Raw genomic sequence first — 17,611 nt, 5'->3', positions numbered from 1 at the left:
AATGATAGGACAAGGGGTAATGGGTTCAAACTGGAACACAGGAGTTTCCACTCAAATATGAGAAGAAACTTCTTCTCAGTGAGGGTGACAGACACTGGCCCAGGCTGCCCAGGGAGGTTGTGGAGTCTCCTTCTCTGCAGACATTCAAACCCGCCTGGACACCTTCCTGTGTAACCTCATCTGGGTGTTCCTGCTCCGGTAGGGGAGATTGGACTGGATGATCTTTCGAGGCCCCTTCCAATCCCTAATATTCTGTGATTCTTTGAAGAGTAAACCCTGTTGCCCAAACCCCATTGTCCAGAAGGGAAATAAAACACTTTTCTTGCTGAACGCTGTTCTTTTGGGACCTGCCTTATTTTAAAAAGCAGCCAGGATGGGGTGACAAGCAGCCCCAGTGCCACCTCCCCATGAGCACGTCCCTGCCACGTCCCTACTCCCTCAGAGGCAGACAAGCCCTGGTGGAATATTGAAAACCACCAAACCAGCGCCGGGCTCTGCACCCAGCAGCAGCCCCCATGGAAGGTGGGCACGATAAGATCGTGGGATCGCCTCCTTCCCCACGTACCTGCCTTCTCAGAGCAGATAAGATCAAGGGAGCGGCCCCCACAGCAAAGCGAGCTCAGCTAAAGTCACCGCATATTCCCACTGCACCGTGGGGAGCTGATGGGGTATTTTTTATAATTGTATTTTTGGTGGTGTTTTATGCAAGGTAAAGCTTCCTGCAGCAGCTGTGACAGTGCCAGTGGCAGAGCATCCCTGCCTGGACACAACCCTGCCACCTCACAGGGCACATCACCGGCCTGGCACAGCATAAGACAACATAAAATATAAGTTTTATGTGTTTTATATATAATATTAAATATATTTTATAGTTATGTTTATATATACACATACATAATATTATGTATAGCATTCAGGTATATATAATATTATACATACAGAAGTGTTATATAAAATACACATCCTCTCTTCTCTCTTCCATTCCTTTTCTCCCCCTCCAAGGTCAAGACATTTCCCGGTGTCAGGCTACAGCCATCCCAGGAAGAAGGGGCTCTGGCCATCACAGCAGCAGGGGATGCTTTGCGGAAACATTATTTCCCTGCATGGTGTTTGGCTGGGTTATCTCCCCTGATCACTGAGGCTCACACCTTAGCAAAAATTTTAAAAAATTCTGTTTGTTTTTGTAAAAGCCTAAACTGTGACTGAGAAATGGGCCTTTAGGAAACCACGTCCGAAAATGGTTTGACTCCATCATCTGAAGGTGTCGCTTTATCTTTCACCTATTGTGTGTGTTTGCGGGGGGGCATTAGGAGGTGGTAGTTCTCCTGGAAAAGCTTAAAATAGCTTTCCTAATAATAATGCAAGGCAAACTGTTTATACTGTATTACCACACAGCAGTCTACATAATTGTTACCAGACAACGTTTCTTCCAATGATGTTAACAAATGTGCTGCACTGTTTTACCACCTGGCGGGGTTTTTTTTCTTAGATCTGTGTTAGGAGGAAAGCAAAATTTTTTCCTAGAGAATTAGCAGAAAGATAACTGTGTCATACACAGCCTTCTTCATAAACAAGAGATTATGGAAAGAGAAAAAAACAGTCTCTAGTGTTTAGCTTGGCTATTCCCGGCAGTGACTTTGGAAGAGCTTCTAGAATGGAAAAGCAGATGTTGCAAATCTGCCTTATCTATGAGCAACTGTTGTCTCTGTTGTGCAAATCCTAATTTACATCTGCATGAAAGGTTTCAGAGATTAAACGGCATTCAAGGAGGAATATTAGCTTTTCTCCCTCCCTCCAGCCTTCCTTTGAATGGATTTACTACTGGCAATTAGCTTTCTGTTCCACCGGCCAAGTAGAAAACAGGATTCATCAGGACTCTACAGTATCCTCCTTTTAATGGACTGCTTTCTGAAATCACCCAATTCAGATGCTGAGAGTTAGAAGAAGAAATAAATTGTCACAAAGCTAAAAAAGTTACAAAAACACTTTGGCCAGGAGGATTTCCCTGTGGCACTTGGAAATCCCTGAGGAATTAAAAGCAGAGAACAAATCAAAGGGGTCTCCTGGCTACACCTAAGAAGAATTGGAATGCAAAACCCAAGAGACACAAAGCTTTGGTTGCTGCTGAGAGCCCAGAGCCTGTCCCAAGGACAGACTTCAGCTGGGACTTTGCTGGCTTAAAGGAACAGGCAGTGATGGGGAGTTTTCCGTAAAATTTGGCCTGCCTGTGCTATCACTTTCCTTGGTTCCTCACTCAAAACAACGGAGCAATGACTACTCCTATCTATCTATCTCACAGTTCTCTGTACTCCTTGATTATTTTTTTTTTAACAGAAATAAAATAACTTGTAAAAAATGTCCTCCACTTCTTCATCAATGGTCCCTAAACACAAGGAATGGTGGAGTGAAGACACAGTAGCGCGAGGATGCTGAGGTCCTCCGGCTGTTCTGCTCCATATGTCCTACGAGAGCTCCTGGCTTGTGCTGAAGCACCTCAAGGATGCCCATGCTGATGGTTCCTGCTCTCCCAGGTGCCAAAGCCTTCGTGCTTTATTCAACAGGAGTAAAGCAATGAGCTGTGTCAGATCTCAGCAACCCACTCTTGCAGCGTGGGACACCACCAGTCTCAGCCTAGCATGCAAGCAAATGCACCCTTGCAGCTGATTTCACAGAATCATAGAATAGTCTGAGTTGGAAGGAACCTTCAAAGGTCATCTAGTCCAACCCCCTTTCCATGAGCCATCTCCAACCAGATCAGGTTGCTCAGAGCCCCGTCCAGCCTGGCCTTGAATGTCTCCAGGGATGGTTTTCCCACATGTCACACAGCCCGCCTCACCCAACTGCGGTGGCCAAACGTGCTCAACCCAGACCGTTCCCTCCTCAAGGCAGAGTGACAGGACACCCGTTGGGCTGATCCCAAGTGGAACACAAGAGACTGTGCTGATGGATCATCATCCTTTTGGTGTCTGTCTCTTGTTGCCTCTGAAGAACAGTGGCCAACATGGCCCCAGCTTTCGAACAGCATAGCAGAGGCATCCTGATTTGATCTCGCAGACAGACCCCACCACAAAACAGCTGACGTTTTTGCATTCCCGCTTCTCATGCCTGAGGAAGTTCGAAAAACCCTCATTGTTGCAGCCAGCAAGCAACAACCACAACCCCTTTCCAAAGCCAATGGAAGCAGCTATGGAAACTGAGGTACACACTGAGGCTTCCCAGCATCCCAACGGACTCAGTAAAGCTTGTCCCCAGTCTCATCGGGGCAGGATTGGGTTCTGCTAAATCGTGGAGGGCCTGAGCAAACCTGTGCTCCTCAGCATCAGTGCTCTATGCCATCCCTCCTGCCTCACGGGACCAGGATACCCCATGAGGGTTTGTAGTTGACAAGCACCAAGCAATTCACAAAGTTTGCAACAAGAATGGCAGATTACACAAATAAGTGCCCCACAAAGCATAAAGAACGGAGAGAAACTGAATCTGTCGAAATATTCTTAAACTTTCTTTAAAAATCCTTAGAACAATAAGCATGCATTGCTGAATAATTGAGTTATTTTTCTGGGCTCCTTCTCTACATCCTCATTTGCTTCCTAAAGTCCTTCAGAACTTCATTACTTTTGGAGTTTTGACCTCCAGGGTGGGTTTTCAGCTATTCAGTGAATTCTAGCAAAATGCTCACCACCTCTTATGTGCTCCTGCAAACCAATTTTTAAGCAATACGTAAGTTCAACAGGCCCCAAAGTTCAGTTCTACCTCAGAGGAACTTTTTAGGGATGCAGAGACTCCCAGTCCCTTTACAATTCCCAGGCAGGTCTGGCCCTGGCAATTACTTGTGCTGCTTTTCTGGTACTTGTGATGCTTTTCTGAAGTGGGCTTTGAGATCACATGGCATCAGAAAAAATTTGCCATAAAGCCCCAAGCTTTCCCCTTCGGTTCACAGCTATGCAGCTCCCAAATCCCAGCTCCTCTGCATTTCCCTTGCACTTCTAATGTGCGCTCCTCTAATCTTCATTTAATGCAGGCAGCTGGCTGCAAATACCTCCTAACAATGACTTTAATCCTAAGTATCCTGAACTCCCCCGCTTCCTTTCCTCACCCAAACTGAAGGAAAAAAAAAAGAACAGCCTCATGACAGCAAGATGGAGAAATCCAAGCTATCCACTGGGCCAAAGGAGCAGAAAGACACAATGAGCTAAATTTTGCCTGGTTCGCTAATTAAAAACGGAAGCTACCTCACTCCGGAGCCAAAGCGGGGAGGTGGGGAAAGTTTTCATGCTATTCAAAAAATCGGCTTCCAACTGGGACCATATTCACTCCACATTAATTGTCATTCCAACTACGAGTGTCCTAGTTTCAAAATGAAAACTACTCTCCAGTGTAGCTAGTGAAAACTAACACCAGTTTGGAGGCATTAAACAAAATTTATTGATTGTATTTTCCCACCCACTAAAAGTTTAATAAGCATTAAACCTCAAACTCCTGGCCCTGTTTCCTCCCTCTACCTTCTCTCTCCATAAAAAGGGTCAAGCTCCTCTATATGGAGATTAGAACTTAATGTTTGGTTTTTGTTTATGAGCCTATCAATTGCCTCTCTTTCAGGGTGGGGGGAAAACATATCTTAAAAACAAAACAAAACAAAACACAAAACCCCACCTCTTGTACATGGATTAAGAGAGGGCAAAGGTTTAGGGTAGTTTGTGTGCGTTTTTTTCCAACCGATTGTGGGGTTTTGATATATGATGGATCACGTTCACATGAATGAAAACAAGTCAAAATTCCCCTTTTTGCAAATTTCCCTTGAGTTACAGAAAATGGCATTTGTCAAAGATCCCTATATCTCTGTAATAGGACACAGAACTTCAAGTCTCCTCTGCTAGCTCTATTCAGCTATGTAAAAGGAAGACAAAATAATTTGGGGGCTGCTCTGTCTGCATACTTAGTAAAGAAAACAAAGGGCAAACATTTGAAATGCAAAGGTCGGTGATTAAGCCCAGAAATCCATATCTAGGCATCAAAATGAGCAGCCAGATTTTAAGAGTGCTTAAGCGATTTAAATGCAGAGCCTGACCTGGCTCAGCATCTTTCAAAACCAAGCCTGTTATTTCAGTGCCTCAAGCGAGATTTAGGTGCCAGGTACCCAAGTTGGAGAAGTTTAACAGTAATCTCCTTTCAGGAAGTCTGATCCATTTAATCTAAAATCAGGAATGACAAACAAAGATTTTGTTATTTAGAAAGGAAAGCACATCAACTAAAGCTGTAACACTTTGCCCTTGTGCTAAACTCATCTCTTATCCTTCAGCATTATCGGAAAGAGTTGGGATGGATGGCAAAAGAAAAATAGATGTCAAAAATTCTTTTATTTCTCCTCTTTAAAGAAGGCTGCTAAAGGGATTAGACAGCTTTGAGTTCACTGCTCTGTTAAATCAACCCTACAATATTTTTTCAGCTTGTTTGACTTGCTGTTGCTGTATACATTTGTGTTTTCACCTTTCTGCATTCAAATCCCACGCTTAGCGTTTGTTCTGCGCTTCTCACAGGAAACTTAGACGGTTCTTTATTTGTATTAAGTCTATGGAGTTATAGAAAACAGACTTGGAAAACAATCCCTAAATTAGCAGGACTTAACGGCTTCCATGCATATGCACACACACACAGGGCATCGCATACCATCCGCCCCAAACGCAGCGGTTTATCATTTCCAGCAGCAACAGCGGGGCATCAGGTTCACCAGAACGGACCTTTTAATGGTCTCCTGCAAACGTATCTATTACGGTGGGTTTCGGACTGCACGTAATAAATTAAGAGAGAGTTCAAGGAAGTCATGCGTGTCTCAGTTTCCACTCCCTTCAAGCAGTTTTAATGCCCCCAAATAATAATTTTCTCCAAACTGTACTATATTAGGCTCCAGTAATGCCCAAAGCAGGTTAGACACCTCTACACTCAGATATTTCAATGCTCCCATAAGGAATTGCAAACCTTCTGCAGAGGGCAGTTTCTAGTGTCCTGCAGCAGGACAGGGCTGGTCGGGGACCTTCTACAGGCACTTTTGGACACCTGTCACATCCTCCACAGTCTGATTTTCCCAACTTTTCCCTTCTTTCCACCAGCAGAAACACTTCTAAAACTTCTTTCTCTCTGCCAACAAGCACCGAAGTGTCCAAGTGAGATGCCCTGTTGTCCCCCCAGCCAGCTTGGTGGTTCCCATCCCTCCACAAAGACTTCCCTGATGGAGAAGCCCACTGTCTTCTCAAATCCCAAGATGGCAGAACACTTACACATGAAAATGAGGCAGAAATCTCATTCCTTCACTAAATAATACACAGGTTGGAGTCCCAGTACAACTCAACAAACACTTTCTAGGAGTTATTTTCTGTTTTGTCTGGGCAGATTTCAAAGCATTTTTGCGGCAGGAGGTTTCAGGCTTGGGTTTCCATTGCCTCCTTGTCCAAATAATGGCAATATTAATTGAACCACCGGCCAAAATAAAGTTAAATGTGACCCTTTCATCCGTATTCTGGGTGTTCTCATTTGCTCCTGCAACTTTCTCTGCTCTGTCTGAAACAAGGGCAAAAGAAGGGACTGCTGTCAACCCCCTCTGAGATACTCACGGCTGATGGGAGCTGGGGGTGCAGGAGTGTGGCTTTACCCTGTATCTTCAAGGCTAATATCACATCCCCCCCTCCCCCAACAGCAGCTTATACTCTTGTTCCCAAGCCAGGGAAATCAGGAGCCTGGAAAGCCTGAAACTTATTTTTACGCTTAATTACAGATTTGAAGTGCCTGACACCAGGTCCTCACTCATTACACTTCTGACACTTGATGCCTTTGGGCCGAGCTGGGATAAATGTTTCACAGTTGCTCATCACTCACTACGTTCACGAGTTTTTAAGCTCAGAAGAAGGTGGGTGATGGATTTGTAGCAACTTTGGGCAGGGATGCAGAGAGGACACCATCTGCCGTTTCTTACTTTTTCTTTTTTTTTTCATTTTTCTTTCTGTAATTAATCAGTTCACAAATTGGGAGGCAGAGTTCCCTTGCAGTCTCCTCTTCCGATCGCCCCTGCGAAGCGCAGGCTGAGGACACGGGAGGGCGGCTGCAAGGACCAAGTGCTGCCCGTGAGCATGAAGCCGCATTAGGGCCGGTCAGTGGGAGTGCTGGGCTCCCAGCCCCACTGCTCGTCCCACCCAGGGGCCTCCAAGGGCCCGACCCACCACATGCTGCAAGAACCAAGGCTTTCCGAGTTTTCCTTTGAAATAAAAATAATAATGCTTTCATAGAAAGCTGCAGAATCACGCAAAACACACCGGCTGTAAAAACTATTCTTTTTAAAGATTTTTTCCCAGCTCCACTCACTCACAGCTCATCTCTTACGAAGTAAATGCCTCTTGATTTATGCACTTCCATCTACCAGCCCCCCACTTCTGCATGAATCCCCAGCCTATTAACATAACTATTTAAACTGGACATGTTTTCTTAAACATTCTCCCTCTTTCATAAACTGCCAACTGACAGTTGTTTACTGTCAACAAGCCTGGGTACTCTAAGACAGGGAGAAATATTCCCTTTCAGAAGGCAGACATATCGGCTACCAAAGGACGATTAAAATCTGGTGTTTTTCTCTTCTCCCTCCCCAAAAATGCTTTATTCGTACAGATATACATGATAGAGATCAGGAGAGGTGGTACTTCTGCCTAATTCCAGTCATTCTTTTAATTAAAGACAGGTTCATCACGGATTTATCTTTGGTTGCACATGTTATTTGTCAGGGCACACTCTTAACCCCCTAATCTTCCAATTGCAACTGGTTTTTCTTCTTCACTTATAACTCAGATACCTCCATGTCCCAAAGCACATCCTGGGAAATCAGCATGCTCATCTTGCACAGATCCTGCTACCGGCCAGGAACAAAACGTTTGCCTGGGGGGAAATCTATATGGAGGAATTTAAAAAACTGAAACAAAAATCAAGTCACTGGCTAGTTCAAGACCTACAGTCTCCAAACAAGCTGCTGAAATAATTTTGCTGGGAGGGAATTTCTTGTGCTTGAGTCTTGCACGTGAAAAGGGGGTGGGAGTTATGAAAAAAACCACCCAAACCCTCTGAGAAAATTCTTTTCCCCTTGCTCTGTGCTGGGAAAGCTCCCCGGCCTGCTCCTGTCCCTGTGCAAGTGGCCCTGGCAGCATGTGGCCCCAGCTCAGTCCCAGTTCAGCCCCAGCTGCCTGCGGACCCCTGCAGGGGATTATTAACACTTTCCCCGGCGCATTGTGCCGCTCCCAGATCACAGCACTGGGGGCTAATGCCGGCCGACACTGATACGATGGCACGGAGGACGGGACACGAAGGGACGTCGGCTGGCGCGGCGGCTCGGCTCCACGCGGGACTGGCGCCAAGCGGTGGCCGCCACTGTGGCCTCTGGCGCTCACATTTGGGCTGCGATGCTGCTGCTGGCTTGTATCGAAGCTGGAGTTATAAAAACCAAGATGGGAAGGGAAGGTTTGCGTTACAGCAGGTTGAGAGGAACAGGTCAGGGAGAGCTGGCTCCGGGGATTGTCCCCATGAAGCAGCACCGGGCATCTCCCCACCCTCAAACCGGGGAACCCTTTTACTCATGAGTTTCCTCTGCTTGTTAAAATGTTTAGGTCATTAGAAAACTTCCCAAACAATCCAAAAGTACATTAAATAGCTGCTCCCAGCACGATCTGTGAAGGGCTTCACCCTGCTCCCTTGGAACTCGATGTGGGCTTTTTTCTTAGGATTCAATAGGTGCAAGATCAGGACCTCATTATTATTTTTACAGGACTACAAGCAGCAAAGAATGGTGAAACCCCCAAACAAAGCAACAGCTCTCCTAAGTGAGAGCCAAACTTGCCATGAAGGACCTTCACAAGCTCTGCCAAGCATCAAAGTAAAATCAAAAATCCAATTATTGAGAGCTTTTCAGTTTTTTGACAGGGAATGTGTAAGATTGATAAAGGCTGGTCTCATCACTTGATGCAGGAACATCTCCTGTAGCTCCCTTCTCCCCAAATCAAAGCTTTCATAGATGCATATTTTGCCTTCCCCAGGGGGAATGACTAAGAAGGGATGAGCTGTCAGTCCAGGGTGATGCATGTTACCCTGCGGTACCTCATGGAGTCTAGAGTAGAAACACATTCAGGGCTTCACATGATCTCCTCTGCTCCATGCCATGATGAAATCCCCCAGTAAGTCCCTCTACAGAGCCACCACCCGCAACACAGGGGACCAGACGGCTCCCAGATTGTGAGTCCTGCTATGGAGACCACGTCCTCAGCCCATCTCCACAGAGGTCAGGTGCCATCTGTGTTTTGTGAGAGAAGCCTCAGAGATGCTCTCATCCTTAACAGTCTCCTCAGAGCTCTACAACAGTCAAGTTCTCCACTTCTTGCCTTCCTCTGCATTGCTTCTCTCCCTTGGCATCAGTGAGAACTCCCTCACGCACTGCACAGCCACCACCGGGGTTGGTCCCTAAGCAATACCCAGCTATTTTGCTGACTCCCCTACACCCAGCTCGCCTCAAGTGAACTCCAAAATGCTTCAAATCCATTTTATTCCCTTACCTCTGGGTACCAGCCCAAATTTTATAATTTAGCAGTGATGTGGTCTCCAAAGCTTTACTGATTTAACTTCATTAGCTGAAATACTTCAGTGAGATTCCCCATGAACGGCACAAGGTAGTTCAGCGCAATAAAGGTACAACTGTCAAACACTCCACTTTTGAAGACAAAAGCATTAAATTAAGCCGACAAATACTTTTATCAGTTATCAAATGGCAGGAGTTGGGAAGTCACCTTTGCAGGTCCCTGGCATGCACCAGGATCGCCTGTTACCTCCTCTCCCTAAAACCCTTATACTCAAACTAAGCGATATAGTGATGACTTGGCTCCTCGGCTGAAAATGAAAAAGAGGGAAAAAACCCCCAAACCAACATGTTGCCATGTGTCAGCTTGACATTTCCAGGTAGTTCGACAGCTCGCAGTACAATGGCTGGGTGCAAACACCAATGCTGGGGTACTCGTGCCACAGCGTTCCCGGGGAAAAGTGCCTTCAGCACACACTGCAGCCTGCCGAGCCGAGCTGGCTCGCAGCGAGTGATCCTAGACTAAGTGATCCTAGACTGCGTCCTTTCCGCACCCGAAGACTTGGAACCCTTCTCACTTCTGAGTCATTAATACTTTTAACCCCTCGCAACCTGCAGAAATGGCACGGCCCCAAAATCTCACAGATGCTAAACATGTAAGCACATGGTAATTGTTTTGCATACAGTTCTGCGCGATAAAGAAATCTCCTTCCAAGTTTTAATATAACCTTTTTATTTAACTAACTCTTTATCTTCCCTTGCTTTCTGGATTTGAGAAAGCAAGGCCAGCACACAAGACCTACCTCCCCCTCCACAGCAAATACCGCACCTTTTTTAGATGAATACTTCTGAAACTGAAGCAGTTACCAGAGCAATGTTTTGTTACTTGACTGTGCTGCTATCCTGCAAAGAAACGCTTTGCAACACTGGGTAACCTGAGTGTCACAGAAGAAAAAAACAAACAAAACAAACAAAAACTTTACCTGGCTACTCCCTATCCATCTGAATGTGACAACCCCCCAGATAGTCTATCAGAATAATAGGGCAGGTTTATGTCTGATTACCTTTCACATTTTAACTACTAAGTTTACCAAAGGTTTTACTCAGCTCGTATCTCACAGTTCTTGTTTGCTTTTGATATTACAGAAACTTCCTGGTCATTCAAGCCAAGGAGCAGATACTTCAGGGGTAAGCACACAGGAATACTGCATTCACCACAGGAATAAAAGCCCTTCTTCACACATCCAGAGTTTTTAATCATATCTACAGCACTTGGCAACCTGAGCTGTGAGTGTATCGGAAATGGGGCACCGGGACAGTCAGCTCTGCTGCAGAGAAAAGGTATTTTTTTTTTTACAAGATCACCAGATAAACAGCCAAAAGAGGGGCAAACAGTAAACTGATAAGCTATGCAGGAGGCCAAGGGAAAAAAGTCAAAGTGTAACAAGGTATTTTAAGGCACTTCCAGCATTGTACGTGTCTTCAGACATGGTTTTAGCCCATTATTTGCATAGGGGGTGCTATCAGATTTATTCCTCCTAGCAGCCTGGACTGTCCACTTCCACGTACCATGAAGGGCTTTGTTGAACCACAGTCCCATTTGCTGCAAAAAAGGGAGGTATGGCAAATTTTTACTAAGTCACCACCCTCTCTGGCATTCAGCCTGGTATGTGGAGGGAAATAAGTTTTATTAACTAACCAATATTAAAAGAGATGAAATGGCAAACGCTGAAACAGCTCTATCAAACCAGGCTACCAAATGGCTTGGAGGATGCTGAGTCAGCAGATTTCAAGTGTGGTGTTTCTTGGCTTTTTTTTTTTTGAAGGGTCAGAAAAAAATACTAAACAGGTATGCAGAGCTCCAGACAAACCCCCGGGACACAGGAAAAGTTACAAGCATGTAGCGCACTAGGAAAAGGAGAAAAGTCTATTCAAACAGGGAAACAGAATAAAAATAGGGCCGGTTTAATTGGCCATCTGCATATCACGTCCAGCCTAGCTGGGAAAAAGTCACCAAACTGGGGAAGGAATCCCATTTGTATTTTTAACACAAATATCTGAATTTGTAATATTCTACTCCACATATACTAAAAATTGCCAAAAGCTATACTATGAGAACAATACAGCAAATTCTTTACCGATTCTGAAGCCTCAGGGCTCATGCTCAGGCTCCTGCACTGCATCCTACACACTTTAGCGACCGGCCAGAAAAACCTCCCAGTAGACCATGCCCTAACCAAAATTAAGGTCCAGTTAATGCCTTCAGCCAGCTCTGTGTGCTGGCTGACAGACCACGGTCACAAACACCTTGGTCAAATGCTTTTGTAAACTGGGAACTGCTCAGTAACTGGGGTGATTCCCTGTCTTCTAGGGCCTCCAACTGAAATAGCAGACGTATCCAGGAAGTTTTCAGGGAGGACAGCTTTCTGAGCATATAGCTGGATATGAAAGCTCATTTTTACTGACCATGTTTTAAGGGGAAAAATCTTGTTTCTCAGCCTTATAGAGAGGAAAAAAGTCCTCCCTGAGCTTCAAGCAAAATTTCAGCTTTGTCCAAGCAGCAGACTGTGTCCCACTGGATGGAAATGGTCTTGATGTAACGGGATACAGCAACCACGATTTCTTCAGTGCTCACTTAACTTCAAAAACCACACTCACACAGGCTTCTGGACAGGTACACTTTCCCGAATAGCACTGAAAATTTGTTGGAGTCATAAAAGTTAACATGCTGGTCAGAGCGGCTTACTTTAATTGCATGATTTAATTAGCAGATCAACACTTGGCTACACAAATTTCAGATTCACTTTCATCACATTGCCTACCCAGTGGTTGTTAATAAAGTCTTAATTAAAAGAAAAAAAAACTCTCAGATTTAATTGGAGTGACCCTTGTCAATACGCGTAGAAGATGTGATGTTATACAGCTAGGACCAAATACATTAATGAGTCCCTCTCTGCACTGTAACAGACTTTCTAGTTCGCTATTTGCTAAGAAATAGGATTTTCAAAAGGCTTATTTCATCATCCTCTTATTTTATCGCTTAGCAAAATATACTAGCCTCAATAGCTTTTACAGCTGCTGCTGTTAATGAGAACAAATGGATCAACTTTTAATCTCAAAACTGTATCCCGCAGAGCTGCCCACTGAATCTAAAGGGTTTCTGGTCTCACGCACAAAGTATATATATATGAGACTCTTTTTAGAGGGTTTTAACACATAAATCCCGAGGCGGACTTCAGGAATGGCTGGTGCCATTTGGCACCCGCTTCAATCCCCTTATAATTTGGGAGTGAACTTTGAAACGCTCAGATATGCCAGGCGAAGCGATGCGGGCTGCTGTACCCTACGCCCCGGACTCCTCACTGGGCGCTCGCTGGACGGCTACAAAAGCCAGCTTGCTATCAGCTGCGTGAAGAAAAACACCTCAGCCACTGCGTCACCAGCTCTTTCCAAGCAGAGAAGTCACAGGAATTGGTACAAGCCATCCCATTCAACTCTAGCAAAATCCCAAAATGGCCCCTTTTGCATTCTTTTGGCCTGAAAACTGTCTGTGCAGTAACTCTGGGTGACAGTTTGACTCCAGTACTGCACAAGGAAACTTTGGTTCTGGCTCCTGACAGACTGGGAGAGCTCTCCCCTTCCCGCACAAACATTAGCAGCTCTCTGTAAAACTCTTTCAACACACACAGGCAACTTTAGCAACTAACTAGTGCAATACAAATCCTAAGAAGCCCCAAAATTCCCTTTTTCATGTATACTGTCTGTATGCAGACAAACACACACACACCAGCTACGGGAGACAGGTCGGTTATCATAAGCTTTTAAAAGTGAAACGCTGCCATTTCAGTTGGTCTGCTCTCTAAGAAAACAGCCAGCATTACTTGACATTCACAAATCGTACGAAGTAATATCTTTATCTGAATACTAATGCAAATTGGACGGGCTTTTTTATATTGATGTCTATTCTGTGGCTGCTGAATAGAGTGACCGCATGCTCAAGGCTGCAAAGGAGTTCACTGACCTCCCTAATCATCTCTGTCATAGCCCCTGAATGACATACACATTCAATCCTGCCTCGCCTCTCTACTTTCATTCATAAAAAAAAAAAAGAAGGGGGGGAGAAATTTGACATTGTTCTTCCTGCAGCAGCCCCGAGAAAAGGAGAGAAGAGAAACTCAGCCCAGATGAGGCCCCTGGTGTTTTTAGTTTAGCTTCTATTCAGCAACAGCCCCGCCATCTGCCTCCTTCCTGCCAACAGCCGAACACCTCCCTGCGGAGATGTTAAAACCTGCACCCCCTCCACCTCCGCTAACAGCGAGTATTCATATTAGCAAACATACACATACCTCGAGAATGCCTCCCTTCAATGTGTGTTTTATGTAGCTGAGTATAGGCACAAAGCAGTAGCTGTTACAGCCTTCACAGACCCGTGTGGAGAATTAGATCACTGGGGAAAAATCCTTCCAAGCCCCTTTATGGAAAATAAGGCCTTAGACTGTAAATGCAAAGCCCAGCGAACAACAACCCTCAGTAATGAGCCAATACCCCATGGCCCATTTGACTAGGAGAAAGAATTTGCTTTTTACCATTCAATTCAAAAAGACTGAAAAAGTAAAATGTGTTTTTACTTGGCTCTGAAGGTTTATATTCTTTACAGTTTCTTTTGCACAACCTTTCCCCCTCCAGGGTCAGACGGGCAGCGGGTGCTCCTGCGCTGGCAGGGCTGCTGGTTTCGGCACGGAGCTGAGCGAGCAGCACCGGTTTCATGCTTCCCCACACACGTGGTCGGCGCTGGGAGAACCACCGGCATCGCCAAGTTCCCCCTGCCCTTGCCAAGCTCCCCCTGCCCTCACAGCCCCCCACCTGCAGGACCCTCCAGCAGTTTGCAGTGATGAGTCAACCCCTAGAGACATTGCTGGGTGTTGGGGTTAACAGGAGCGCTCTGCTCAGGGATGAATTCTGCTCCCAGGGAGCACAGGGGGGGTTTGACAGTTATACCTTTGCTTTAGAAAAAGCTGACAGAGCGGTAACAGAGCCTGTCCCGAAGATTTCCAGTAGAGCCCCTGGAATCCTAACCCATCACTCGGCTCACAGACATGACCAGAGGGACGCTTGTCACAGCACAGCCTCCAGCTACACCACTTGTTAAAATTTTAACGTTATCCTAAAGCCTTAACGGGCAAAGGTGTCTTAGAGCACATGAAGGGTTTAGCACCACTTGACAACATCATCAACCCCAAGCTACGGGCTGAAGATGCAGGTGGAAGCCCAGGCGATCACCGAGGCAGCCACTGAGGTTGTTCCCGACCCCGGTGGGTTTAACTGTGCTCAAAGTGACAGAGCCAATACGTACTTCAGGCAAAAATGGGGAGAACTGGGGACACTTTGTTTCTGCCGCTTCCCACCCCTGTGACCAGCACAGGCTGCTCGCTTCCTCCTGCCCACCGACCTCATCTGCTCTGACCAAGTCGCTGAGATGTTGCCCCATAAATCAATTCTTTTGGCTGTGAAAAATGAGCCAAACGAGTTACACTAAGAATCTGGTGTTTTATTAGGACTTTCTTGAAAACAAAACCAACCCCCGGTGTGATTTATAGCTTTAACCAAAAGGGGTATGAAAGTAATGCCCCCACCCCCAAGCCTTCACGAAGCCCATTTATTCCCCTGTCACTTTTTTGGCAAACAGGCTTCAAACCCTTTCCTGAACAATGGAAACTTTCTGCCGGGTACATGCAATCCCGAAGACGGGGGGCTGCGAGGGGGCTCCCTTCCATTAAAGAGCTTTGAAAAATAAACAGGGACTCAGGTAGCAGCTGAGGCATATCAGAGAGACACGACGTTTCAAACCCGCCGTGTATTTTTTTTAAAAAAAACATCTTTGGTTCGACGTGTTAACTTTTTTTCACTTGCAACTGCAGTGCTGCCACTCGAGGGGAGATCTTTACTGCCTTCCCTGAAATGCTGTTCCCTTCTCAGCACAGCCACAGTTATTCAGCTGCGATCCAGCGTGTGTGCACCCGGAGCTGTCGCAACTCCAGTTTTGCTCCCAAGGTGTGGATATAAATGACTCTCCTTGACTTTTTTCCCACCCGAACACACATGGCCTGAGCATTTCTGACGTGCGCTGAAGATGCGCGCTACACATGCACGGAGGCACCTTTCCTTTCCCCGGCTGCAGTTATAAACGCAGCCACGGGTCAAACGCCGGGGGTTGCATGTACTGCCATGGCTGGGACAGGGCTTCTGGGGCACAGGGATCATCTTAAAACCTGTTTAACCCTCCTGGGCGCCTCTAAGCCTTGGCGGAGAGGTGGTGAGAGGAGGCTCACCCCGGCCCCTTTGCCACCTCCCCGGCGCCGCGTTTGTAACTCCCGCTCCAAAGCCGGCTCCGGCGATCTCCATCCGCCCCCTTCCACTCTCCGGGACAGTGCGGAGACTTGCAGCGCTAAACCCGGCCCCGCCGCCACCGACCCGCTCCCCGGTCCGAGCCGCAGCGCGGAGCACGTGTGCGCGGCCGCGGAGCCTTACCTGCCGGCTGCCCGCCGCTCCTCTCCGCCGCCGCGCCGCCGCCCCGCCGCCCCGCCGGTATCCCGCCGACGGCCGCCGCCAGGCACAGGCACCAGACGGAGCCCCAGGCCGCCCGCATGCCTCCGGCACGGCGCCGGGGCAGCGCGGCCGCCGCCGCACCGCCCGCCTCAGACATCCCGCAGCCGCATGCTGCCGCCGCTCACCGCTCCGCTCCGCCGCCGCGCTGCCGGGAGAGGGAAAGAGGCGCTCAGGGGGAGGAGGAGGAATCCCAATCCCCCCGCCCCCGGTGCCGAGACGGAGGAGGAAAAGTAAAAATAATAAAAAGGAAAAATAAGAGGGGAAAAAAGAGGAGGAAAAAAAAGTGGTGGGGAAGTAAAAAAGCGTACACGGACGCGCGCAGCCCGGGCTCTGAGCGGCGGCGGGGCGCCTACCTGCGCAAGCCCCGCGGCTGGCCGCGCACCGCGCATGGAGGGACGGAGGGAGGGAGGTAAGAAACACGCCTGGCCGAGCCGCCACCGCCGCCGCGGCGCTCCTGCGTCTGCTCGGCGCGGCGCGGAGCGGAGCGGGGCGGCCGCGATGTCCCCGCCCGCCGGGCCGGGCCGCCCGCCCCGCCGCCCCGCCCCACCACCGCGGGGGGCCGAGCCCGCCGCCCGCTCCGCTCCGCGCCCGGCCCCCGGGGCTGCGCGGGGGGAGAGCGGCTCCGCCGGGGGAGAGAAGGGGGCGGACGGGTGCCGCTGGGAGCGGGCGGCGGCTCGCGCCAAGCCCCCGGGGTGCGGCAGGCACCCTGTTCCCATGTATTCGGGGTTGAAGTTGCCTCAAAACCCCGCGGCAGCCGATCGCGGCTCCAGCGTGTGCCGTGAAACACACCCGTGTGTTTTCTCGCTCTGGCCGTCTAACAGTGCATCTTCTGAAAAGAGGCGGTGGGAGTGGGCTGAAGGGGGACCCGTGAGCGCGGGGGGCAGCACAGAAACTGAAGGCAAAGCTTCGGCTCTGCCTGAGGGCTTGCACAGCAAATGAGCGGCACAGCAAATGAGCGGCACACCCACTCCCCTGGCAGGGTTGCCACGCTGAACCCCGAAGTGAAGCCACCAGCCTGCTTAGAGCACCCTGACTTTGCCCACCAAATGAACAGACTCGCTTTTTTTTAGTTGATAGGAGTAATCGCATCTACCATTGACTCTGTATGTTCGCTGTCACTAGCTGGGCTAGCTACTTCAATAAAATTTGATGAGATGTCACTTGTATCTAGTTACATTTATGATGATCTGTCCCAGTTCTGATTTGGGACACTGTGGTCATCTCAGAGCCCCCCGACACAGCTGAATTGCCAAAGTGACATGCATCAGTTACTGCTGACAAGCAATCCGAACTGCTTTGTACAGAGAAGTCACAGCTCCGCTTTAATCCCCCTTGACGTAGCAGCTCATTCACCGAAAATAGATGCAAATATTATCAGAACTGAAAATACTCCGCACAGACGACCCGAAA

General features: G+C 47.8%; 1 protein-coding gene across 4 annotated transcripts in view; it reads right to left on the bottom strand.

Annotated features, from left to right (window-relative positions):
• The window catches only part of FGFR3 (fibroblast growth factor receptor 3), a 57,722-nt gene extending 41,056 nt beyond the window's left edge, over positions 1-16,666 (bottom strand). For all 4 annotated transcript variants that reach the window (XM_065836267.2, XM_065836268.2, XM_065836269.2 and 1 more), the window contains exons 1-2: positions 16,555-16,666; positions 16,124-16,346 (exon numbers count right to left, since the gene is read on the bottom strand). In XM_065836267.2, the coding sequence (XP_065692339.1) occupies positions 16,124-16,298 (175 nt within the window). In that variant the 5' untranslated portion in view covers positions 16,299-16,346; positions 16,555-16,666. The remainder of the gene's footprint in view (positions 1-16,123; positions 16,347-16,554) is intronic.
• Between the last annotated feature and the right edge of the window lie 945 nt (positions 16,667-17,611).

Source organism: Patagioenas fasciata, chromosome 4 (genome assembly GCF_037038585.1).
Source record: "Patagioenas fasciata isolate bPatFas1 chromosome 4, bPatFas1.hap1, whole genome shotgun sequence".
NCBI classification, from domain to species: Eukaryota; Metazoa; Chordata; class Aves; order Columbiformes; family Columbidae; genus Patagioenas; species Patagioenas fasciata.
Note: the sequence above shows the minus strand (reverse complement) of the source record. Positions and strands in the feature narration are given on the sequence as shown.